General features: G+C 45.5%; 1 protein-coding gene across 1 annotated transcript in view; it reads right to left on the reverse strand.

The window, feature by feature from the left end:
* The window catches only part of MFSD11 (major facilitator superfamily domain containing 11), a 204,952-nt gene that overhangs the window by 82,513 nt on the left and 95,935 nt on the right, over positions 1–26,504 (reverse strand). Inside the window, exon 8 of the mRNA XM_085616897.1 lies at positions 275–431. Within this exon, the coding sequence (XP_085473023.1) occupies positions 275–431 (157 nt within the window). The remainder of the gene's footprint in view (positions 1–274; positions 432–26,504) is intronic.

The following is a 26,504-nucleotide window of genomic DNA, read 5'->3' on the forward strand; positions in this document are numbered from 1 at the left end:
CTTTTTTGCAAGGTGTGATGAAGCCAAGCTTTGCTCGGGAAAACAAATTCCGCGTGCTTCCAAATATACCAGCAGAAAAGAGAACCTAAGGGTGATATTCACATGCTTGTGCACTGTGGGCTCATCATGGTCATAGTGGGACAGACATTGGTCAACAGAATTCGAGTAATAATGCAAAACATGTGGACCTGGATTAGGTGAGACCTGAGGAATAGTGCTCAGGGGGGCATTGGCAATGCAGCTATGAAGGCAGTGATGGACGGAGTTCACTTACACACTCACACTGCCGGCATTCACGCTTCGGCTGCCCTCCGAGACTTCATCTTCTGCAGCCGGGCGGAACGTGTCCGGATTCCTGATGATGAAGAGCAGCACCGTCCCCACGAGGCTGATCACAGTCAGTGCAATGAAAACAGGTTTGCGTTCGGCTTCTGAGGACGGAACGGAGGCACAATATGGAACAGAGAATGTTATTTAAGTGACATTTGTAAAACATGCAAGACCAAAACTGATTTAAAGCATTCAACCTTCTGTTTTTATTAGGTCTAGCTCAAAAGTGAAGTTGTCCACAGACCTTAGGTGATCAACAGAAAAAGAGCTTTGAAAAGAGCTGTTGAGAAAGGCTTTAGAGCTCTGCCCACAAGTTGATATACTTGAAGACAGATTTTGTCTGGACGGAAGAGGTGTGCTTCTGTTGAAAAAGAGTGCTTGTATTTCACTTTTTTGTCACTTGGAAAGGCTTCTACTCAATTACAGCAGGGCTCAGTTGTTTATGGTGACAGGACATTGGTGGAAGATGCAGGCTTGATTTGTTTAATATGAAACATTATGACAAAGGCAGTAGGCCTGACTTGCTCATTGTGAAAATCATATGTTAAAGCCAATGGGCATAGAAGGATGGATTGCCATTACAAGGTGTTTAAGCTGGTAGACAGGTATTGTAACCAAGAATCTCGCAGATAGCCATACTAGGTAAGGGTTTGGTGTGGGTTAGCCGAGTGATCAACCCTTCACTTTGAGAATCCTTGTTATGACATCTTAAGACGACTGTATTTTATTTTGTCAGCTGTAATCTTTTGCTTATTTGTAATTCTATGACCAGATAACGATAGTTGCTTTGTAGGAACGCTCACGCTGAATTCAGTAGGCCTTAGTTGGTTATTGTGACAAGCCAATGACAAAAGCTTCAGGCCTGTGTGGTTCTTTGTTAAATGTTGCGTCAGAGGTCATCGATTTAATCTTTTTATTATGATCATTTACAACAAATTCAGTTAGCTAGACACTGAATATTGTATGTTAAAACCGACAGGACTACACACGGATTATTATTACACTGCAGAAGCCTGTAGTCGGGTAATGCATTACAAGGATTCTCACAGATTCTGTAGTAGGCAAGGGTTTGCTCCTCTTGATTCCTCTTCTGATTGACCAGCAGGTACAGGGTTTGCATTTTGATGTTTGTTAGCCCTTTTAGGAGGGAATGAATATTGATTTATCACCTGCAGTTTTCTGTATATTTTTTTTCTGACTGTATGCCTAAGGGTTGCCTCGTGGGACTGCTCGTGCAGATCTCAGTAGGCCTGGGGTGGTTAGAGTGATAAGCTCATGATAAAGGCTGTAGGCCCGATTGATCTGTTTAGGAAAATGTATGTCACTTGCTATAGTTACAGCATGATCTAATGTTACAAAAAAGACCACAATGCTGACTATTTATTATGAAAAGCGTTTGTTACTGCCATCTGGCCTTTATAGGTGCATCGCCATTGCAATGTATTAAAGGCTGCAGACAAATATTTTGTTACAAGCAAGGGTATCACACAGGTATGGGATATGCCCGAAGACCAATCTTTTTATTATGAAAATTTATGACAAAGACAAGAGGCCAGACATATTTATTGTGAAAAGCATATGTTAAAACCACTAGGACTACAAGGGTGGATTGACATTAAACTGAGTTGACTGTGAACTTGTATCTAGTTTCATGGACTCTCAAAGGTAGGCAATACAATTGATGCTGGTTACCGTCTGTGCCAAACCCAGGGACGGATTTGAGAATCCCTGTGATGCAGTTTTAGGAGGTTTTGTATATTGTTTTGCCAAATGTAGTTTTTCAAATATTTGTATTTCATGACTGTATACTGATGGCTGCTTTGTGGAAAATCTTGTCTGCAATACTGTAGGCCTGAGTTTTTATGATAACGCCAATGGAAAAGGCAGTAGGACTGATAGATCCATTAAGAAACGTCACGTCAGATGACAGCCATAGATCTGATCTGTTATTCTGAAACGTTACAACAAAGGGAGTAGGCCAGACCTCTTTATTGATACATGCATTCATAAAGGCCAATGGGTGTCTAAAGTGGATTGTTATTACACTCTGTTGAAGGCTGTAGACTAGTATTTTGTTTCATGGAATCTCACAGATTTAATTCATAAGCCAGGGGTTTGCGGTTAGTCACCTCGCTGACAAAACTCGGAGGGTAGAACATTTGCGCTGGGAGAATCATTGTTAGGACCTCTAATGCGGGGGTGAATATAGTTTTGTCAACTCTAGTTTTGTAAATATTTCTAATCTTAGAACTGTTTAATTGATCGTAACTTTGTAATAAGCCTTATGCTCAATCTAGTAGGCCAGAGTTGTTTATGGTGGTGAGTAAATGATAAAGGGGATAGGTCTGATTGGTCGATTTGGAAAAGTTACCACAGATGCCATAGGTCTGACCAACAGTCAGTGGGTCTTACTTACATATTGTGAAATTCATATGGTAAAGCCAATAGACCTTTGAGAGTGGATTGTTATTACACTGATTGAATGGTTATGTTGCTACATGGAATCTCACAGAGGACAGTAGTAATCAATCAATCAGGGGTTGGTAAAGCGCGCTACTCACCCGTAAGGGTCTCAAGGCGCTGGGGGAGGGAAAGGTAGGGCTGCTCCGGTCACTCGAAAAGCCAGGTCTTGAGAGCCCATTTGAAGGTGTGCAGGGTTGGCGAGCGTCTTATTTCTACTGGGAGGGTGTTCCAAACTGTGGCTGCGGTGTACGAGAAAGCTCTACCTCCAGCTCTGCTCCGGTTGATGCATGGGACCTCTGCTAGCACAAGGTCGGCTGAACGGAGGTTCAGCTTGGGTGCGTGGAAGCTCATTCAGTTGTTGAGGTATTTGGGTCCGATGTTGAGGGATTTGTAGGTGTGCGTGAGTAGTTTGTGGGTGACCCTCTTCTCGACGGGGAGCCAGTGGAGTTCTCGCAGGTGTGGAGTCATGTGTTCTTGGCGCGGTGTCCCTAGGATGAGCCTGGCGGCCGCGTTTTGGATGGTTTGGAGTTTGCGTAGTAGGGATTTGTTGATTCCGGCGTAGAGGGCGTTGCCGTAGTCGAGCCTGCTGGTGATGAGTGTGTAGGTGACTGTCTTTCTGCAGTCGGGGGGGATCCACTTGAAGGTCTTACGTAGGATCCGAAGGCAGTTGAAACTGGTGGAGGAGATGGCGTTGATTTGGCGGTTCATGGAGAGGGAGGAGTCGAGGATTATGCCAAGGTTCCGAGCGTGGCCCGTGGGGGTGGGTGGGGGTCCCAGGGCGGGAGGCCACCAGGAGTCTCTCCAGGCGGAGGGGCGGGTTCCGAAGAGGAAAACCTCGGTCTTTTCGGAGTTGAGTTTGAGGCAGCTGTCCTTCATCCAGGTGGCCACGCTTTTCATTACTTCCTGGAAGCGGAGTCTAGTGTCTTCTGGGTTACTGGTGAGGGAGAGGATGAGCTGGGTGTCGTCAGCGTAGGACACAATGCTGAGCCCGTGCTGCCTGACAATTGCGGCGATGGGGGCAATGTAGATTGTTGGAGAGAGTCGGTCTCAGAGAAGATCATTGGGGAACTCCGCAGATGATATCTGTAGGTTTGGAGAGGAAGGAGGGGAGCTTGACCCTCTGTGTTCTATCGGAGAGGAAGGATCGGATCCAGTTGAGGGTGTCTCCCTGAATTTCCACGTTGTGGAGCCTGGTGGTTAGTGTGCGGTGTGAGACGGTGTCAAAAGCTGCAGAGAGGTCCAGGAGGATGAGGGCTGCGGAGTGGCCCTGGTCGAGCAACATACGGATGTCGTCGGTGGCGGCGATCAGGGCTGTCTTGGTGCTGTGGTTGTTGCGGAAAACGGATTGGGAGGGGTCAAGGATGTAGTTATCTTCGATGAAGGTTGTCAGCTGGGCGTTCGAGACTTTCTGTGACTTTTACAGCGAAGGGGAGAAGGGAGATGGGTAAGTAGTTCTTGAGGTCAGTCGGGTCGGCCAATGGTTTTTTGAGGAGGAGCTTCACCTCCGCGCATTTCCAGTCCATGGGTCAGGAGCCGGAGTCCAGGGAGGAGTTGATGGTGCGGGCTAGCTCGGGAGCGATGGCCGTGGAGGCTCTATGGAAGATGTGCGGGGGGCAGGGGTCCGTGGGGGCTCCTACATGAGTTTTCTTCATGGTGTTGGCAATAAGTTTCGATGGATGCGGGGTTCCAGGTGGTGATGGTTGGTTTGGAGGTGGTAGTGGTCGTAGGGGTGAAGGCATTCGTTGGCTCGTTGAAGTTGTCGTAAAGGGTCATGATCTTCTGGTGGAAGAAGGCGCTGAGCTTGTTGCAGAGATCTTGGGATGGTGTGATGTCAGTGGCTTCGCATGAGGGTTTGGTGAAATGATTGATGATGTTGAAGAGTTGCCTTGTGTTGGCTGAGTTGGTGTTGATTTTTTCCCTGATGAAGGGCCATTTGGTGTCCCTTATCAGCTGGTGGTAGTTCTTCATGGCGATCTTGTGGTCGATGTGGGCCTCAGTGGTCTTCTGGTTCCTCCACGTTTTCTCGAGGCGCCTGTACGCGCGTCTGGCCTCTAGGAGTTCGGTGGTGAACCAGGCAGCCTTAGGAGGGCGTTTGGTGGTTGTCTGCCGGAGAGGAGCCAGTTTATCGGCACAGCTGGTGATCCACCGGTGGAGTTCCTTGGCGGTGGTGGCTGAGAGGGGGGTCGTTGAGGAGGGTGGTGTTAAGAAGGTCTTCGGTGGTCTTACTCCAGTTCCGTCGAGGTGGGCGCAGGGCTTGTTTGGGTGCGGTCCTGGAAGTGAAAGTGAAATGGATGCAGTGGTGGTCTGTCCAGGGGTGCCGGGTGGTGTAGGTGAACCGGATGTTCGACCCTTTCGTGAAGATGGGGTCCAGAGTGTGTCCTGCAATGTGGGTGGGAGTGTTTACCAGTTGATTGAGTCCCAGGTTGGCGAGATTCTCAAGTAGCGCATTGGAATCGGGGTCCTGGCGGTTCTTGAGGTGGAAATTTAGATCTCCTAGCAGAATGTAGTCCATGCAGGTGATGGCGTGGGATGCGGCGAGTTCTGTGATGGTGGTAGTGGGTTGGGCGCGAGATCCTGGTGGTCTGTAGATGAGTGTGCCCCGTAGCGTTGTCCTGGGGTTGGTGTGGATCTGGAAGTGGAGGTGTTCTATGCTGGGAAGAGCGCTGCTTGGGCTGGAGGTGGAGAGTTGGAGGGAGGTTTTGTGAGCGATGGCAAGGCCTCCCCCCGGGCGATTAGTGCGGTCAATTCTCTTGAGCTTGTAGCCGTCTGGTATAGCCGTGGCTATGTCTGGTCCGGAGCTTGCGTTAGTCCAGGTCTCCGTGAAGAAGGTGACGTCAGGAGCGAGAGTGTCGAGCAAGTCCCATATCTCTATGGCGTGCCGGTGAAGGGATCGTACGTTGAGAAGAATGCAGTTAATGGTGTTGGCGGGCTTGGCGGCAGGCAGTACTTTGCTGGTTACTGTCCATGGTAGTAAGCAAGGATCATGGTGCTGGTAACTTCCTCTAACAAACTCCAAGGGTAGAAGATTAGCACTGTCATAATCCTTGCTAGATCATCTTAGGAGGGCCAAGCAGATGTAGGTGTCTGCTTCTCCCTTTTAAATAAATATACAGAGGGCATTAGGGTCATACCTCCATCTGTCCAAGTGTGTTTACATACTACTCATCCTGTGATAACACACTGCATGGGGCAATGAGTTATCCCTTTTCTGCCACAGGCATTTTGCTAGATGAAATGTGCGCATTTACCCTAAAATGAGTGTGTTCCAGCATGTTTTAGAGCATCCTCCTGCTCCCAGACAGTCCTTCCATGTTGTTCGCTTCCCCCTAATTTCATATGCAGTGTGCTGCATCTTGGGCAGTCACTATTTCAAAACTTGTCAGCCCCTTTGGAATGGTATAGTTCACAGTATATCATAATTTTACTGTTTCAAGATCGCCACTGTGTTTAGAAGCCTTATGTTGGCCACCTTGGATCAGTACAACAGTGATACCTTATAAACTTTAACATTTGAATATGGCTGTCTAGTTTAAGGTTTACTGAGCAGCCATCTTGGGATGGTCTCATGTATACTATGTATTGTTTCAACTTCAAATACGCCAATGTTGCTCCCTAACGAGGCAGCAATTTCTTTACTTTAAAATAGCAATATACCATGTAGAATTACATTGCAAGACAACCACCCGCTGCTTTAATTTCATTTTTCTTTACTGCAAATCTAACCCTGCCAAATTTAAATGGCAACATGGTTTATTTTTCTACTTTTATTCTCTTAGTTATTTTCCAAATTTTTGATGAGATTGTGTCGGTTTTACTGGAAATTGGTAAGTGGAAGAATGCAATAATGAGTCAGCAGGAGGATGAATGGATTAATGACTGCAGGGATGAGTGACAGAATTCATGTATGGCTTGTGTGGCTAAACTGATCATCGACTGAATACACACCGAATTGTTAAGTCAGACCTACTGAAATTGGCATGCTGCTGTTAAACAGCTGTTGGAGTCTGGTCTATTCTGTTCTACAATAACATTGACAGGGCCATGCAGGACTGTAGCGATTTGTTTGAGCTCTCGAGAAAGACTCTCGGCTAAGCTGTAGTACACAACCTTTGGCAATGCCAATAGGTGTGGCTTATATAAGTGAAAGTGTGCCTGCTGTCACAGGCGAGTTAAATCATATGATAAGTTATCATCTATGCAATAGATCACTCATCCGTATACTACTATATCCAGTCATTCCTCTGACTCATTCAAATCACACCCACAATCTTAACAAGTCTGGGAAAACCAAATGTAAAAGATAGCAATAAAAAAATATTAAAAGATGGTGGACATAAACTTGCAATAAAATATTAAAATTAACCAAGGAGCAGGCAACCGTATTTCATTGCTACTGCGCATTGAGGAAGAGCGTTTTAAAATTCCAACATGGCATCCTGTTTTAGAAGCAAAGTGTTGGGCATCTTGGAACAGAATAACAATGATACATTATGCAATGAATAGGTTACTTACTCTGTAAGCAACTATTCGTAGCGTGTAGTGCCGTAGATTCCAATGCTTAGCATACTCCTGCCATCTAGCGTTGGGCTTAGGCGTTTGCAACTTGTTTTTCTTTGAATAAGTCTTTTAGAGTCACTAAGGTGTATATATAGACGATTCCTCCAATAGTCTGTATTGTGCGAGTCATCTGCTCCATTGTTAGATTCGTTTTTGTCTCGTTGGATGAGCTTGGTTGAGAGTTGAGAGACAGTAAAGATGAACATGCAAAGAAATAGTTGTACGAGAATTAATATTTATGACAAGCATGCACGTGAACCATTCAATGCCAGGGAGGAGGATGGATGCATATGAATCCACAGCACTACACACTACGAATAGATGCCTACAGGTTAAGTAACACATTACATTCGTAGCATGTGTTGGCTGTAGATACATATGCTGAGCATCCAATGTAAAGCAGTGCTTCCCAAAATTGGTGACTAGGTAATGGCTGATGTAGATGCTTGAAAATTATTTGTACTATTGCTTGACCCACTCTAGCTTGTTGGTTGGCTAATGCATCAACACAATAGTGTTTTGTGAATGTGTGTGGGCTAATCCATGTAGCTGCTGTACAGAGATCAGTTATTGGAATATTTCATAGGAAAGCCTTAAAGGCTCCTTTTTTTACATGTGGTGTAAGCTTTTGCAGCTGCAGGTAGCAATTGATTACCTTTTTGGTAGTACGTTTGAATGCATTTTACTATCCACCTGCTGATCCCTGCTTTAGATATGGGTGAGCCTTTCTATGGGTTTAAGAATTCTACCAATAGTTGAGTTTTTCAAAAAGGTTTTGGTCTTCCGATGTAATACATTACTGCTCTTTTAACATCAAGGGTGTTTAGTGCTCTTTCAGCCACGGAGTCTTGTTTTGGAAACAACACAGGAAGCTCAATGGTTTGGTTAATATGAAAATAAGAAAATACTTTTGGTAGAAATTTGGGATTTGTTCTTAGTACTAGTTTATCTGGAGAGCTTTGGAAAAAAAAGTTTCTTCAAGGGTGAGCACTTGATGTTCACTTACCTGTCCTTTAGATGTAATAGCCACTTAAAAAGCTACCTTCCATGTGAGGAACTGTAGATCAGATGAATGTAGTGGTTCAAAAGGATAACCATAAGCCTAGTGAGAACATTATTTAGATTCAATGCGGGTGCAGTTGGAATGGAGGGAGGATTGACTCTTTAGTCCTTTCATAAAGGTTTTAATAACGGGAATTTTGATCAAAGATATGTGTTGTCTATTTTGCATGTAGGCAGCAAGTGCTGCAATATGTTCTCTAATAGAAGTATATGCATGTCCTGCTTGTTGCAAATGTAGCAGGTAACAGATAAGGTCCTGTACTGAAGGTGAAAGTAGTTAGTTTTGTGGGACAGTAATGGACAAACAGTTTCCACTTTGCTGCATCACACGCTCATTTTGTTGGTTTGCGAGCTGGTTTCCGAATGGTCATACATTCTTGTGGAAGATTGAGGTACCCAAATTCTAGGACTGTAGGAGCCAAATCTTTGGATTTAACTTTTTGGTGTTGGGGTGCAGGACCATCCCTTGCTCCAGAGTTAGAAGATGTGGCCAGATTGGCAGTTTTGCACGTGGTACAACTGATAGTTGTGCTAGGGTTGTGAACCATGCTTGTCGAGCCCATGTTGAGGAGATTAGAATTAGTGTGAGGGATGTTTGAGTGAGCTTCTGAACCATGTAAGCAATAAGTGGGACAGGAGGATAAGCATAGGCAAATATCCCGGGCCAGTTAATCCATAGGGCATTGCCTTTGGATTGCGGGTGAAGAAACCTGGAGGCGAAACATTGGCGTTTTGCATTCTGGTGTGTGGCAGCTCTATATCCGGGGTTCCCTACTATTGGAGGTATGAGTGGAGTAGTGTTGTATTGATTTCACACAAGTGTACTTGCTGCTGCATTCTGCTGAGCATATCTGCGAAGTCATTGTCCACACCTAATAGGTATTCTGCTAGGAGGTGAATGTTGTGGTGTACAGCCCAGCACCATGTGCTCTCTGCATTGTGGGAGAGCTGTATGGAATGTTTGCCTCTGTTTTTTAATGCAGTACATGACAGTCATGTTGTCTGTACGAACTAAAACTACTTTGTGGCAAAGATGTTGTTGAAAAGCTTTGACAGCTAACTGAATTGCTAGAAGCTCTAGGTGATTGATGTGTAGAGATTTCTGCACTGGAGACCATTGGCTGCATACTGTGAGATGCAGAATATGTGCCACTCATCCTTGTAAGTAGGTGTCTGTTGTAATGGTGACGTGTGGGATAGGGGCTTTGAAGAGCCGACACTGCAAAATATTGTTACTGTCCCACCACTGCAAAAAGCGATTTGTCGCTGGCCCTATCGACACTAGATCTTGTATATGACCTTCTGATTAGAACCATGGAGACTGAAGGCACTGCTATAGAGGGCGCATGTGCAGTCGTGCATGTGGCACTATGGAGATACATAAGGCCATCATGCCTATAAGGCTCATTACTGTTTTGCCTGCTAACTCCTAGCGCAGGGATAGTCCGTTCTGGAGTAACCAAGCGCTTTACAAATTCCATAACATGATAATTTGGTTGAAAAAGAGGCAAAACAAGTAGGAACTTTAGGACTGGGATATGCTTAGCTGTGGTAGAGTTTAGGGTTGCACAGAGAAATGGCTGCACTTGTAAGGGCTGTAGGTGGGATTTTTCAGTATTGAATGTAAAGCTCAGCTTGTGTAGAAGGTTGATAACCCTTTGAGTGTCCTGCAAACATTGTTTGTTTGCACTCTTGATCAGCCAATCATCTAGGTATGGCAACACGTGTGTACCCTCCCTTCTGAGATGAGCTGCTACTTCTGCGAGGCACTATGTGAATACCCTTTGTGCAACAGTTACCCGGAATGGCAAAAACTCTGAATTGATAATGTTTGCCACTTACTTGAAAATGAAGGTAGAGCCGATGAGCTAGATGTATTGGTATGTGAAAATAGGTACCTTTGAGATATACGGCTGTCATGAAGTCTCCTTGCTGTAACAATAGTATGAGTTCCTAGAGTGTTACCATGTGGAATTGCTGCAATAGGATGTATTTGTTGAGAGGCCGAGGTCTAGCATTTGTCGTAATATCCCATCTTCTTTGGAATGAAGAAGTACAGTGAGTACACAACCCTTGTTACAGGTGTAGGGTTGGAACAGGCTCTATGGCCCCATTTTGAAGCAAAGCTTGTACACCCTCTTGTAAGAATGAGACGTGTTCTGTTGACATAGTTTGTGTTCAAGGCGGGATATTGGGAGGATATATGCGAGTTTGAGACAATATCTGTCTTTTATTATTGACAGGACCCAGGTGGGAACTTTTGGGGGGAGCTTGAGCTTATGATGACATCGCTCCTGGAACCTATTATGTCGAAGGTAATTAGTATCGAATCTAGATTGGCTAAGATGGAGGAATCGATGAGGAGTAAAAACCCATCCACTCACGTAAATGATGTTACATCTAGAGATTGCCCTCCACCTGGTAGGGGTGTAAGTTTTACTTCTGACCCACCACAAACCTTTCTCACTTTAAAACAAACCTACAGTAGTGATAGCAGCAACAATGCTAATCACAATAAAAATTCAGAGCAGAAGGGACAATGTCACCCTCGAGGTAGTTCTAGTGCCACTGTCTCAAACACATATGAAGGAACCGTGACTATGAATGAGACCTTGGGGACACGGGATGACACTGGGTCTGTAGAGAGGGGTAACATTCCTCCAATAAGACGGGATATTTCTCACTATTCATCTCAAAATCTAAATCTACCGCCGGAGGCTACCCCATATACAGTGGTCCTGGCAAATGTACCTTTCTGTCCACACATTGACTCTGAGCACTGGTCTGCTTTAAAGAATAAGTCCTTACACTTTTTGACCAAAAGGACTGGCCTGAATAGTCTTCTTTTTTCGGACTTTAAAATGGTCCGCAGAATCAGATGGGTGGGTCCTACCCCTAAATCATTCAGCGGAGATTGCATTGTTCTAACTTTTAGGTCACCCCAAACCGTTCACACTATCCTGGAAAGGGGAAATAATGGATTTATTGACCCTAACGACATTAATATATTACCGCTGGGATATTTTTATCGGCCAAATAACCTGTTGCGTCGTCACGTTTCCATGTTGGCAGGTGATAAATGCAGAGGCTTAAGGCAATTTAGTTATCCTGTTCCAACATACAATCGCTTTGATGTTTTTAACCCTCTGGAAGATCCGGATTGACTGGATCTTGGAAATCTTTGTTCCCCACTCATACATGGAAAGGGGAATGATCCCCAAACGCTAATGGGGGACAATGACTTCCTCATGTCCATACACACTGTTGACAACATAGTAAAGCCTAGTGGACTGACTAATTTGCTTCCTGAGACACAGGCTGAGTGTGCGGTTTCCTTAAATATCTCCTCAAAAATCTCTCCCATAAGTACAGTTCCAACCAATGATTTTCTTTTAAATAAAGATATTAAGGCACTAGGATCACCGACCCTTGCACAAGAACCCCTGGTCGACTCTGCATGTAATCATAACATCTCCCCAACACCCAGATTCCCACCAAAAGAACTAAGTAGCACGTCCACTTATCCTGAAAATTCTATTCAGGGCGGAAAATCCTCAAATTGTAACATTGTTTCATGGAACATTGCTGGGATTAGTTCTAAATTGAGTAATCAACAATGGTGGGACTTCGTCATGCAGTTCGAGATTTTGTTACTTCAGGAAACTTGGGCTTAGGAAGCGATACATGTGAATGGGTTTAGGACCTACCACATTCCAGCAGTCAGTGTCCATAGTGGCTGGGCGAAGGGAGGTTTATGTACTTATATCGCAAACACTCTAAATGGATAGAATGCCAGGATGCTCGCCAGCGAGGATTACTTTCAACTGATTAAATTAGACATAGACCCTACACGTTCAATAGTTCTGGCCAACTTTTATAATAATATCCCGTCAGGACAAACTGACAGATATATCCAACATCTCGAAATCCCTGAATTCATTGGGTAGTGGCAAGACGAATGATATTATGTTAATATTAGCAGGAGATTTTAATTGCACCCTATGCCAGAATGCAGGAGAGAAGTCGTGTGGAGTCTCAAGAGAAGATGATGTTTGTTTGTCACATTTTAGCCATAATGTCCTGGGGGAACAATTCAATGAACTCATTTTTAGCCACAACCTGGTATTTGTACATGAGCTATGTCCATCTCCGGCCCCTTTGTCTTGCACTTTTAATGGGAAAAGATATTGCTCTATAATTGATAATGTTCTTATATCATGTACCCATACACACAGTCTTCTTTCTTTCCATGTCTCTGATAATCCACTTCGTGACCACTTCCCTCTTTGTTTGACTATTTTATTACCTGCAAGGAATCTACCAAGACCCCACAATTTTAATGATCAGCTGTTAGAAAATCTAGCAATTGGCAGCAACAATGGTTACTCGATTCGTTGGGCTCTGGTAGACCAGGTAAAACTGGTCAGCAACGTGGTAAAGAAATGTAAATCTGATATAGATTTGTCCTTGAGCGAAGAAGCTGCCCCTGACCAGATTTTAGCCTAATTTATGGCCATATCTACAGCAATAAGTAACTCCCTTATCAGGCAGAAAAAACATCGGATCATTACAGGGCTGGTTTGATACTAACTGTTCTCGAGCACATTCCCAGCTACAGAAGGAGCTACAGAAAACTCCTAGAAACCTGATTGCCACCAGGTTGGCCAGAGGAGTCTACAAACAAGCACCAAGGGACAGAAAGTCAAAAATGAAGCAGGAGGCTTGGGAGGCCCTATATTTGGCCTCAGTAATGAATGACAGTGAGGCATTCTGGAAGGCAGTTAGGGCTCCTTTTTAGGTCTCGCCTGACCCAGCGCATGCGCTGGTCTGGCGAGACTTATTGAGTGGGCTCCAAAAAGTGCTACCGGGCCAGCCTAGAGCTACAGTGCATGTGCGGGCGCGCGCGCCGCGCTTTGCCGCAATTAATTTCACTTTTGCGGCCTCACGCCGCTTTGATGTTTGATCGGGATCCCGATCGCGATCACTTTAACTTTCGCGGCCGCACGGCCGCTTTGCATAGCCAATAGGTCTCGCTTTTGGGACCTTATAAGTATTTAGTCATGCAACTGTTGCATGGCTAAACACTTATAAGGTCCCAAAGGCGAGACCTATTGGCTATGCCAATGCTTGTTTAGTTGGTGATGGCGGCCCGTCGCTTGAGCTAGCGATCCCGGAGGAACAGTAGATTAACCATTTTTCCCAAGCATACAATGGCGAAGACCCGGCGCTTACGATCGATATGCATGCCCGGGAGACACTGGGGGAAAATAGTTTTTTGCAACAGAAGGAGTTATGGTTCACCCTAGAGGAGGTGGAGAGGGCCCTTCTCGCACGCAAAGGAGGAAAGGCCCCGGGTACTGACGGGGTCCCCATTGATATATTTAAATCAAACGTTCCCATGTGGGGACCCCTGCTGGTGCAAGTACTTAATGCAAGTTGCAGCACAATTTTTTTTATCTACTTGGGTACTCTCAACCATTGTGCCAATTTTTTTAAAAAAGGGGAATAGACAGGATCCAGGATGCTACAGACCAATTTCCCTGCTAGATGCCATAACAAAAGTAGTAGGTAGAGTTCTACTTGAGGGTCTTCAGGACTGGGCCGAGGAGAACTCCATCCTGTCAGACTTGCAATATGGATTCCGGCCCGGCCTGGGGACCGTAGAGCAGGGTTTAAATCTCTCTCTGTTGGTGGGGAAATATACCAGGGCAAGGAATGGGCACCTGTTTTTAGCATTTGTGGATCTCACAGCCGCTTTTGACTGTGGTCCACGCTAAATTGTGGTCAATTTTAGAAGTCATGGGAGTCGATTTAAACATTATTTACTTTCTTAAACGTTTTTATTGTGACGCTAAGGCCTCTGTGCGTTATGGCACAAGGGGTGAATGCTCAGAAGCCTTCCCGATCAGGAGCGGAGTCAGACAGGGATGTGTCTTGGCTCCGTTCCTTTTTAATCTGTATATAAACGGGTTGGGGGAGGCGCTCCTGAACGACAATCAGGACTTCCCTACAGTAGCGGACCGTCCGATTCCAGCGCTTTTGTACGCGGATGACGCGGTGCTGATGTCCCGTACTCAAGTTGGCCTTCAGCGAGTCTTAAATAGCTTCTCCCATTTTATGAATCAGCTAGGCCTAAGGGTGAACACAACTAAAACCTTTATTATGCGTTGTGGTAAAGGCATTAAGAAACAAAAGAATATGTTTATTGGAGGCCCAAAAAAAATCGGGGTCACTACAAAATTTTCGTACCTTGGTATTCTTTTTGCCTCTAATGATACATGGGTACAAGCAGTCTCCGCAAAAAAATTGGCACTTGTACGCACCACTTCTGCTCTAATTGCCTTCTCAAGAAAACTGGGCAAAAGACCACCAGTGGAACTTTTAAAGATCTACAAGGCTAAATGTGTTTCAGTGGCAATTTATGGGAGCGGAGTCTGGGGATTTGCTGATCCTTTACCAATTCAAAGAGTAGAAAACTCTATTTAAAAATATATTTTATCTGTACCAAATAGTTGTGCCACAAGTGTTTGTCATGCTGAATTAGGCCTGTCATTTATTTCTGACCTAATCAAGATTGAACCTGTGCTCTTGTGGCACAGATTATGGCTTAAAGAAGAGGCCAAATTGGAATAGAGACTTCCTCTCAGACATTGTGCAATTGGAGCGAGCAATGAGGATACCATGGTTCAAATATGTTTTTAACTTTTTAAACGACCTCGGCCACCTAGAATTTTTTACTAATCCTAGTACCCTCGGCACTATATCAAGGAAAGAACTAAAAAAAAGAGGGTTTGTTTCTGTTAAGAGTCTGCCAGAATGACTACAGAGATTCTAAAACCAACAGTCTTGCATAACCAGATGGTTTTAAGTACTTTTAATATTCAACCTTATTTAATTATTGTTCAAAGCGCTTATGAAAGGTTTTTGCTGACCCGCTTTAGGATGGGAACTTTTCACCGCCTTGTTACATTTCCCACAATGAACGAATGGTCTCAAAATCTTTCACCTTGCCCTTGTGATAACATTTCATTACAGACCACGATTCATGTTATTCTTTTCTGTAAATATTATTCTGTATTACGGACCACATATTTAAAACCTATTTTTAAACAGTTTGGATTACGTCAATGCCGACCTGCCTTATTGGCCTTGCAATTACTTGACAATGAGTACAGAATTTATAGTGTCACTATTTTCTTGAAAAAAACTCTTTTATAGGAAACAATTGTTCAATATTTGATTAATTCTTATCAAAAGCTCCTTAAGTTTAATACTATTTTATTCACAATGTTTTCATATGTTTTTAATGAACAAGTGTAAAGACTTTTTGTTTTCTTTTTATTGTGCTTTTATGATTGTTTTTGCTCAAACATTCGAATAAAGCTTCCTTGATTGATTGATTGACAGGACCCAGTGATCTGGCGCAATATGTTCCGATTGTGTGTGGTAATCTTGTAGTCGTCCCCCCACTGGTGTCAAGTGTGGAGGGGAGGAAGTGAAGAGAGTCACTGCTTGTTGGAAGTGCCTCATTTCGAAGTGGACCAACGACCTTGGCCTTTGTAACCCCTGTAATGTGAACTATAGTAAGGCCCTCAAGTGTATTGGGAGTGATAGGTGCTTTGTGTTTTTTTGAGGGGTAGATGTGTCTGTAGAGGTGGCTGTTTTGGATGCCCCTCTCTATTGTCCCCTCCGAAAGAAACCTTTGTGTTGGTAGGTTCGAACAACACCCACCCAAGGTGTTTGCGGTATCGGTGTCCATTTTTATTTTTTTAAACATTTAATCCACTTGGGCCCAAATAAATGTTCCCCATCAAATGGTAGGTTCAGTAGATATTGCTGCACATCAGGTTTAAAACCCGATACTCTGAGACAAGCTAGGTGCCTTAAAATAATGCTGGCGTTCACCTCCCTTGTGCTGGTGTCTGCTCCATCTAATGTGCATTGAATAGTGGTGTTGGAAATTGCTTTCCCTTCTTCAACTCGTTCTGACCCAGTTCGATTATATGGTTTCGGAAGATGCTGGAGTAAATCCTGCATTTCATCCCATTGTGCCCAGTTACATATAGATAGGAGGCCCACTGAGTTTGCTATTCAAAAGGTGGTTGGCTGCTTGGGCTGCGACACACTTACCGGTTGCATCATACTTCCTGTTCTCCTTATCAGTGGGAGGGGCATCACTAGTACTCTGTGAGTTGGCCAGTTTCCTAGCTGTATGCACTACAAGTGAGTCTGGAGAGATAGCCCCCTTGATGCAAGTGGGGACAGTTGGCAAGAGTGTGTACTTTTTGTCAACCCATGGTGTTCTAACCCTTGATTTTATAGGTTGCTTAAAGATTTCTGTTCTGGGTGTAAGCATGCACTTTAAAATTGGAAAGAAATGAACAGTGCACTGTGATTTGGAGAGTGTTTGACATGAAAATCATCCTCATCTTGTAGGGTATGCATTTCTTCCTTATAGTATTGTGCGGCCCTGCGGAGACCTCATGGTATGTTGTAGTGCTGTCTAGTGGTGATGGCTTAGAAGGATATAAATCCAGGTCTGTATCCCACTAAGGGTGAACATCATAGTTGTCCCAAGTCAGATCAATACCCCCATGTCACCTTGTAAATCAGGGATGGAAGGTGATTCATAGGGGTCAAAATGGTTAATTGGATTATGTTCCCCCAAGGATGATGGTGTGGGTGACCCTTGTGGCTGAGCGAGAGAGGAGTGCTGTGGTGATATTGGGTCGGGTGAACTGGAGGATGTGGCAACAGTGGATGTGGGGGAGGAGAGTAGATTAGGTGGTGGTGATGGAGGTAGTGTAGGTAGTGTTTCTTGAGGAAACTGTATGGGGCTAGTACACCTATACTTTCGCTTCTTGTGTGGAGACTTTGGTAATTGGGGTCCCATGATCTCCTCTTCAAAAGGTCTTTCTCCTTTTAAGAAGTGTTTCTGTAGGTGGGGGAGGTGGTTTGGCAACTAGTCCTCCTGTGTCCACGTTAATGAACAGTGTTTTTTTGCTTTGCATTAAGGTGTTCTTGCAATTTGGTGAGGATAGGTTCAACCGGTCCTTTCTTCGGCTCTGTGGCTGTTTTTGCAGCTTTCGGCATTTAAAGAGTTTTGGACGCCAAGTGTTTGGGTGCCAAAGATGTTTTCGATGCAGAGGAGGACTTGGCATGAGGAGATGTTTTGGGTGCAATGGGAGTTCTAGGGTCCAAGGGCGTACTATGTTTCTGTGGTGTTGATTTCCGCTTCAAAGGCCTAGAAGGCTTTTCAGGCGCTGTATAAGTCTTTGACACCGGCTCTGAAAGGGGCTTCAACTTATTACTAGTCAGTAGCTTTGAGTTTTTGGTGCCTTTAGTAGTCAGTATAGGCGGAGGGACAAGTGTCTGCTTCTTATTCTGCCGGATACCTCCATGACCAGAGGGTAGTGGGGTTCTGGGAGTCAGTGGATGCATTTTTGATTCAGAACTGTCGACACTACTAGCAAGTAGAATGGGAGCCTCTATCGGAGACCCTGGGCTTCTGCCTTCTCCTAGATGTCCTCATTATGGAGGCTTTGCAGTTGGTCTCCGAAGATATCGGGTGCATCACCAGCCTGAGTCATCTGCATTGTAGTAAGTGCCCAGGACAGTTCTCTACGCTGATAAAGGGTTTTCTTCAACCGAAAGGCCAGGCAGGCTTCACACAACATTTTGTCATGTTCTGGAGAGAAGTAGCGGTTGCAGACCAGTTGTTGGTCTTGCCTGGAGTATTTGGCATGGCACTTCGGCAGAAGCGGAAGGGAGTCTTTTGCATCACTCCGTGCGTTTTTAAGTGAAGGAAGATGGTAACGACGGTGGAAGCCAAAGTCGAAAATCGGGTCCGAGCCCGGACAAAAGGAACGAAAGGTGTCGAAATGACCAGCAGTTGTTATTTCCTGTGCTATCCGTCGAAGGTTAATAAATCAGACCATGAAGAAGGCCGCAGAGACGTGTCGAAGCTTCCATCCTAGAACTCCGAGACAGACGTCTGAACCCGATGGAAGAGAAAAACAATCTAACAATGGAGCCGATGACCATGTGCAATACAGACTATAGGAGTCGCCTATACCTCGTGACTGGAAAGACCTCTTTGAAGAAAAACAAGTTTCAAACATCCGACCTGAACACTAGATAGCAGGAGTATGCTAAGCAAATCCCTCTACTGCCAACACATGCTGCGAATGTATTATTCCAAGATGACTGCTTGATAAACATCACGTGGAAAGAGGGCAACTTGGAATGTCATTGGGGTACTGTATTACTGTTGTATCAATCACAGATGGGTGGCACAATGCATCCAAATATGGCGGCCTCACTGGAACTCTAAAACAATGATCCACTGGACAAAATCATTCCAAAATGGCTGCCTAGTTTAGAAGCAGTGGCTGTGCGGGATGTTGCACACTGCAGATTAAATGAGTGGCAGGCGGCTACCCAGTAGCACTGTCTGGAATGCTGCAGGGCAAAAAAAAGAGGAAAGAAATGGGGATGTAAAAAATGAAAGGTAAATCTACAAGACTTGTCCAACAGTACTGGTATGCATTCATTTTCAGTCGGCTGTACCAATGACATTGGCTTGATTGTCCTGTGAGTGGCACCAGAATATTCCTAATGTCTGAAGTGGACAGACCCATTTACCCATGATAATGCCGGATGCAGAAGGTGGAAGTCGAATATGTATGACATGTGAACAGTAGAAGGATTTAGGCAGGTTTGTTTAATGAATTATTTTGATTTCAAAAGCCTGGCAGACGACTAAACCGGTCAAGCAGCAGTTCTAAGAGAATCTATGCTTTAACTGTGTGGAGAACTGATCCGGAAACTTACCAGATATGTTGTGCAGGCAGAAGAGAAAGGAGTGTGAACTGCATTTACAGGTGGCATTTTATGAGATGCCATGCTTGGCGTGCTGCTAAGTGGTTGTGCCGCCTTAACTGTCCTGGTGTCTTCATGCTCACAAATGCCCAGAGGGGAGTTCCGTGATCTAGTCTGCATCCTGGGCCCAGATGGCGGTAGCACTGTGTAATAAATACAGTGCTGGTCAAGCTGGGGCTACACTTTTATCTACCTGGAAACTGCAGTTACTTCCAAAAGGGTGCACGGGCAAGCAATATAACTACCCCTCTTCAAGAAAGTTAACAGAGGTTGCCAATCCAAGATGGGACAGAGTTCTTTTCTGTTAGGAACATGTCAGAGGGCAAGCAGCATTCATCACCCCTTTGCTAAAGTTTTGTCTCAGATAAACAGGTTCCTTACCTTCGGTAATGCCTTATCTGGTAGAGACTACCTAGCCGCAGATTCCTTACCGTAGAATATTTCCAAGGCCTCAGACTGGATCCAGAACATTTTCGCGAGCAATACCAGAGTGCCAGTAGGTTGCCACGCTCTGCTCTGCGTGACGCCACCCCAGCGCGCTGACAGTTTTTCTCTACTTTTCACGCCAGAAGAGAGGAGCTATGAAGAACACCGACCACTGGTGCATCAAACTAGGGCCCATGAAAGGGGAACAGCCCTTTATTCTGAATCTGTTAACAGAACTGGGAGGATGGCTGGGTCGGTAAGAAATCTACAGCTAGAGTCTATCAGATAAGGCGTTACCGAAGGTAAGTAACCTGTTCATCAGATAGAGACTTCTAACCGCAATATCCTTGCCTTAGAATGGATACACAAGCAAAGCCTCCTCCAAGGTGGGGCTGCGACACGCGTTATACTATAAAGTCCTGTAGGATCGAACAAGCAAAATGCCCATCTCAATGCACCGGACGGTCAAAGCAGTAGCGCTTCATAAATGTGTGCAGAGAGGCCAACGTTACTGCCTGACAGATATCCAGGCAGGGCATTCAGCAAGCTAATGCAGTGGTCGCAGTCTTGACTCGGGTAGAATGAGCTTGCAAACCTTCAGGAAGTTGCTTTTTGGGTAATGCATAACAGATTTTGACGCAGAGCACTATCCATTGTAAAATGGGTCGTTTCTGCACCACCTTTCCGTTTTTTTCTCTAATGTACCCCACTAAGAGCTGATCGTCCACCCGCATCTCTTTTGTGCGGGCAAGGTAGAATGAAAACGCTCTTTTTGGGTTTAGGTGATGGAGTGTCTCCACTTCTTTAGAAGGGTGAGGAGGAGTGTAAAAGGTAGGCAGGGTGATGCACTGGCCTAAATGAAGGGGAGTGATCACCTTTGGAAGGAAGGAGGCTTTATTTCGAAAAGCCAGCCTGTCTGGGTAGATGACAAGGTACGGAGGCGGAGATGATAAAGCCTGTAGCTCACTGACTCTCTGGGCAGATGTTATTGCCACTAGAAAGGACGCTTTTATAGAAAGGAACCTGAAAGGACAGTTGTGTAACAGCTGAAAAGGAGCGCACATCAAAAACGTTATGACTAAATTGAGGTCCCACCGAGGCATTATGAAGAAAGAAGGTGGGAACATGTGTTGGAGACTTTAAAAAAAAACTATGTACAATAGATGGCTTCGACAGGGATGACTGATCTGGCAACCGCAGAAATAGTAGAAAGAAATTGTACAAAGCAAAGCCCTGCTGGGATAGAGTAAGAATAAACAAAGGAACCTGGGAAGGGGTGCAGACAGGAGGTTAACTTGGTTATCTGTACACCATCCCACAAACTTGCTCCAAAGGCAGACGTGCACCGTCTTGGTGGAGTGACACCCATCTGCCAAGATAACTTTACAGATTTCGGGAGTAACGTCAAAAGCTGTCAACTATTGTCACTCAATTGCCACACATGATTGTGAAGCATTGTCCAGTTCAGGTGCAGAATCCTGCCCTGTTGCTGCAACAGAAGATCCTCCCAATGGGGCAGACTGATCGGAGGACCCATGCTCAACAGCTCAGCATATCAGACTCTCCATGCACAATCTGGAACCACCAGACTTACTTGGGCCAAGTCGTTTCTGATGTTCTGGGCAGGAGTGGCTTTGGCAGAAAGACATACTGAGCTCCACTCAAGACAAAAAGGCATCTCCAAGCCAGAGCCGCCTTGGAAACTCCCGATGGCAAGCCTGCTGACATTGCGCATTATCGAACACATTCAACTAAGGCTCTCTCCATTCTTGGAAGATACCTTGCCCCACCTCCGATGAAGACGCCATTGATGATCAGCTAAGCATCGACAGCGGAGTTCATCCGCCATTGGGTTCAGGTTGCCCGCCAGCTGTTGAGCCACTAGGGATATGCCCTGATGTTACAGCCATGTTCAGCCAGGCCTCTTGACAAAGCGTCCACAACCTCACCCCGTTCATGTCACCAGTGAATGGCGCTTAGCAATTGCTTTGTAAAGGTGAGAAAGGGAGGGGGTGGAGTGGAAGCAGTGAAAGACATCCTAGGTAGCTACCCCATTGTATACCTAGGTAGCTATCCCAGTATGTACCTAGAAAAGCTACCCATTGTGTACCTATGAAACTAGTCAACTACCTAGACCTCAATAACCTAGTTGACTCCCCTCTCACTTGACCACCAAGAATAGGTGGTTATATAACTGTTTCAACCACTTGCGTTTTCTCCCTCCCCTGCACTGTACGCCAAATCATTGTTTTGCTTATATGTCTTTGTTTATAACTTTATGCTTCCTTATGTCTTGCTATGTAATGCAATTTTCTTTCCTTTGTGTATGTAAAGCGCTCCGATACCCAAGGATCTAGCTAGCGCTATATAAAACTTTTTAAATAAAATAAAAATGACAGTGGTGTTGTTCATGAACACGTGAATCAGACTTCCCCCTGATTCAAGGAAGAAAGACCCGCCAGTCAGATCAACAGGTTGATGTGGAGCACAGCTGTCGCCGAGGACCACAGTCCTCTGATCTCCACCTCTTCCAGATGACGGCCCCAGCGCAGAAGTGATGCATCTGTCACCGCAGTCAGCTCTGGTTGCGGAAGAGAGAGGGGTCTGCAACTGATCCAATCGCGGATCATTAGCCACCACGCCCGGTCTTTTGCAGTTCCCTCCAAGATCTGGACCATGTTGGAGGGACTGCCCTGATACTGTTCCCCCTGGAGTTCCAGGTCCCACTCCAGAGCCCGCATATACCAGCGGGCATGTGTCACAAGGAGGATGCAGGCAGCCATGAGGCCCAAAACCCTCAGAGTCAGTCTCACCAAATTCGAGGATAAAGGCCGAAACATTGGCACCATAGCCTGAATATCATGGACTTTTTGGAGTTTTGGGCATATCCTCCTGAGCGTTGTGTCCAGAACAGATTTAATGAAAGAGAGATTCTGAGAGGGAGTCAGGTGTGACTGTGGCACATTGATAGTGAACCTCAGCGCATGCAGGTTTGCCATAGTCTGGAGGTGGTAGACGACTGCAGGGACGAGCCCGCCTTTAGCAGCCATTTGTTGAGGTAGAGAAAGACTGGAATCCTGACCTCCGCCGATGAGCTGATACCATAGCCATCATTTTCGTGAAAACCCCATGGGCGCTGCTGGTAAGACTGAAGGTGAGCCTGGCAAACTGAAAGTGCTCTTGGCCTACCCTGGACAGCAGGTAGCACCTGTGGGTAGGCAGGACGGGAATGTGAAAATAAGCATCCGTCAAATCCAGCTATACCATCCTGTCTCCTGAGTCCAGGGTAGACAGGACTTGTGCGAATGTGAGCATTTTGAATTTCTCACTTGATGGAGAAAGCGCCGGTCTAAAATAGGACAATTTCCTATATTCTTCTTGGGTAGCAGGAATAGCAACCAAGACCTATTTCTTATGCCGGCGCCTTCTCTATGGCGCCCCTGGCCAAGATAGCCAACACCTCCTGACGAAGCAAGGAGAGGTGGTCCTCCATAAGCTTGTGGTCTGTAGGTGGCATGGATGGGGGGGAAATCAAAGGTGCAGGAGGATCATAAAGGGGGAAGGAGTAGCCCCTCTGGACAAGCTGCAAAACCAAGCGGGGTGGCTGGGCGTGTAAAGACGCGGCGGGAAGGCCCTCCCGTGGCCACGAAAGGTGCAGAAGGAGGACTGCAGTTGGCGTGGGGCAATGGAAAGACCCAATGACCTGGCTGTTGCTCTGCTATCCTTTAAGCACTCGAATGCAGAGTCAGTCTTCTCTCAGAACAACCAAGAGCCATCAAAGGGCATGTCCATGAGAGAGGCTTGGACATCCCCTGAAAAGCCTGTGGTCCAAGCCATACATGGTGCCTAAGAGCCACCGGAGAGGAAATCGCTCAGCCCAGCGAGTCAGTCATACCCAGTCTAAATTGGATTGTGAACGTGGCTGCATTCCTAACATCCACAATCGCTTGATAAGGTATGGCTTGGGCCTTCTCCAAGACCATCGGCAGCACTTGTGCAACCGAGTCACAGACGGTAAGGGAGTATCGGCCCCAGAGACATATAGTGTTCACCGGCCACAGTGCCAGGCTGGCAGACTAGAACATCCCATTCCAAAAGACATCCAGTTTTTGGATTTCCTGTCTGGTAGAGTGGTACGGAATGTACCAGGGTTAATTTTGGAGATGGAGGACTGGACCATCAAGCTCTCTTGGGTGGGGTGCTGGGTGAGAAAACAGGAGTACCCTTGAGTTGGGCGATGGCAGCGGGCAAGAGACCTGTGCATAGAAGTCCCTGTGCAGGGCTTGGAATAGGCTTTGAGCAGAACATCAATAAGGGTTTCATTGAATGGAAGTAATGGTTCAGAAGGGTAACTCCCGGCCAAAGCACCTCCATCAAGATGTTAATCTTGACTGCCACTGAAGGTAGTGTAAGGTCTAGGACAGGGGTCTCCAACCTTTTGTTATAGTAAGAGCTACTTATGTTAAATAAAAATCATCTGGAGCTGCTAACCTCAACCGCCCTCTGCATCACCACTGCTAATGAGTCACCCTCCCCAGTAGACACAGTGAGGAGGAAGAGGGGTTGGGGGGGGGGGGGGGGGGGGCACACTAGGCCAGTATCTGGAGTGGTGTTCATACCACTAGAACTCACCAGATCCTCATACCAATTGTCCTCTGGCTCCTCTAACTGGCATCCACAAGGGCCCGCAGTCACCTTCCATCCCATTAATCTCCCAATCGAGGCCTATTCTAGGAATGAGGCACTGGCTCGATCATAGGAAGTCAACCCCCCCACCCCTCACACCCCCCTCCAACCACCACCTTACCCTCAACGGTAGCATCTGACAAAACCCATCCGACTCCTTTTCGGAGTCGGGAATCATGATTGGGAGGGCACCACATTGGGGCAATAGGATTGTCGCACTGTAGCTGGCCCCACTACAGATAGAGGTGGCTCAACCAGCGCTGCTCTGGATCCAAAAGGCCCTCCAAATAGGAGGTGCCTGGCCTCATAAAATTCACGTAACAGGGTGGGAGTCGCTCTGGCTCCAAAGAATTCTGGGAGGTGCGGACCCAGCCCAGGCTCCACTACAGAGCTAGGCCTCGAGAGCCGACGCTCCCTCGTCTCATTGGATAACGAACGGATGTGATGAAATCTAAGATCTCTTCGACTTCTTGCACCAGTGAGACAAGACTTCCCTGACTACCTCTGAGACTATGAGAACTTGGAGCGGCTCCAGGACAGATCCTGTGACCTTCCTCTTGACCATGAACATCGTGGTGTTGAGCAGAGCGGAACTAGAGGGACCACTCCATTAAGGCCTTGGGGTGAACAGCGCGACAATCAATGCAGGTTTTGGTGTCATGGTCGCGCTAAAAACACCAAAGGCACACCAAATGCGGTTCCATCACAGGCATCTGCCGGTGACAGGCACCACACGGCTTGAAACCAGCTGTCTTAGCGGACATTCTCAAGGCACCAGATGACAAGTCTCGAACAAATGTTGGCATAAAGTTGAAAAAAGGTCAGTCAAAAAAGACAGGGGGTAGTTCTTTCCGGATCTGCACTGACCGGCATGGAAAAAAAGAATGTACATCAGCATGCTGGGGGTGGCGCCTACATATGTGAGTCGAATGATGCCAACAACGTCAAACAGAGCCAAACAAACCCACCTACCGGCAGGCAGGGGTACTGCTCAGGAAAAGTTAGTAGATTCAGTCTGATACCTGGTGAATAGTCTAAGGTAAGGCATCTGAAGCTAGAAGTCTATCAGTTTTCTACTTGGTGAAAATTATGTTTTGAATTTTTCTGATACTCCATTTCCCTTTCTGTGTCAGGAGGAGTTTGGTGCTTTGCTGATCACTTTAATTCTAGTCTAAATCTTCATTCAAGTGCTGCAAGGCTAGCAAGAATTATTTTGTTTTACCCTTCTACCTAGGATGCTTTTAAGGAGACCAGTGACACCTTTTGAATATATTATTCTGTGAAGTGTGGAACTGTGGCTACGAAGGAGTCTCCCATTCCTGAGTAAGTCAAGAAGGCAACTCGACAAGCTTTCAAAGAATCCAGTGATTGACAGTTTAGAAAGGATTATCACAGTGAAGATTGTCTACCCCTAGAGATTTTCAGATTGGATAACCAACAACAAAACCATTTCCTACAATGATAATCCGTGAGATTCCACATGCCAAACTGTCTACAGGGTGTTACATGGTGCAATAACAATTCACCTTTAAAGGATTAGATACTTTACCATTTGCTGGCTTTTCATAATGAATAAGTCAAACCTACTGCTTTTGTCATAACTTTTCATGACAAAAAGATCAGACCTTTGGTATCTGACATAACTTTTCCAATGTCCCTATCCCACCTATTCCCTTTATCATTGGGTTATCACCATAACAAACTTGAGCCAATGGTATTGTGCATTAGTGTTATTACATGGCAAACATCAGGCATACACTCATGGTATTACAAATATGTTCAAAAACACACTTGGCAATAAATATACATCGCTACCTAAGAGGGTTTAACAAGGATCATGAAAGTGTAAATCTACCCACAGGGCTTGTCAAAGGGTAACTAACACAAAAACATTGCCTACTATGGTATTCTGTGAGGTTCCATGTAATAAAATACCAGTCAAAATGCCTTAACATGATATAATAACAATCCAACCTTAGAATAACATTACATTTAACATGTTTTTTTTGTTGCAACAAGCAATAATAAAAAATAAAATAAAAAATCAGACCTTTGACATCACTTTTTCCAATGGCTCAATCAGGCCTATAGGCTTCATC

The sequence above is a fragment of the Triturus cristatus genome, chromosome 7 (genome assembly GCF_964204655.1).
Source record: "Triturus cristatus chromosome 7, aTriCri1.1, whole genome shotgun sequence".
In the NCBI taxonomy this organism is placed as follows: domain Eukaryota; kingdom Metazoa; phylum Chordata; class Amphibia; order Caudata; family Salamandridae; genus Triturus; species Triturus cristatus.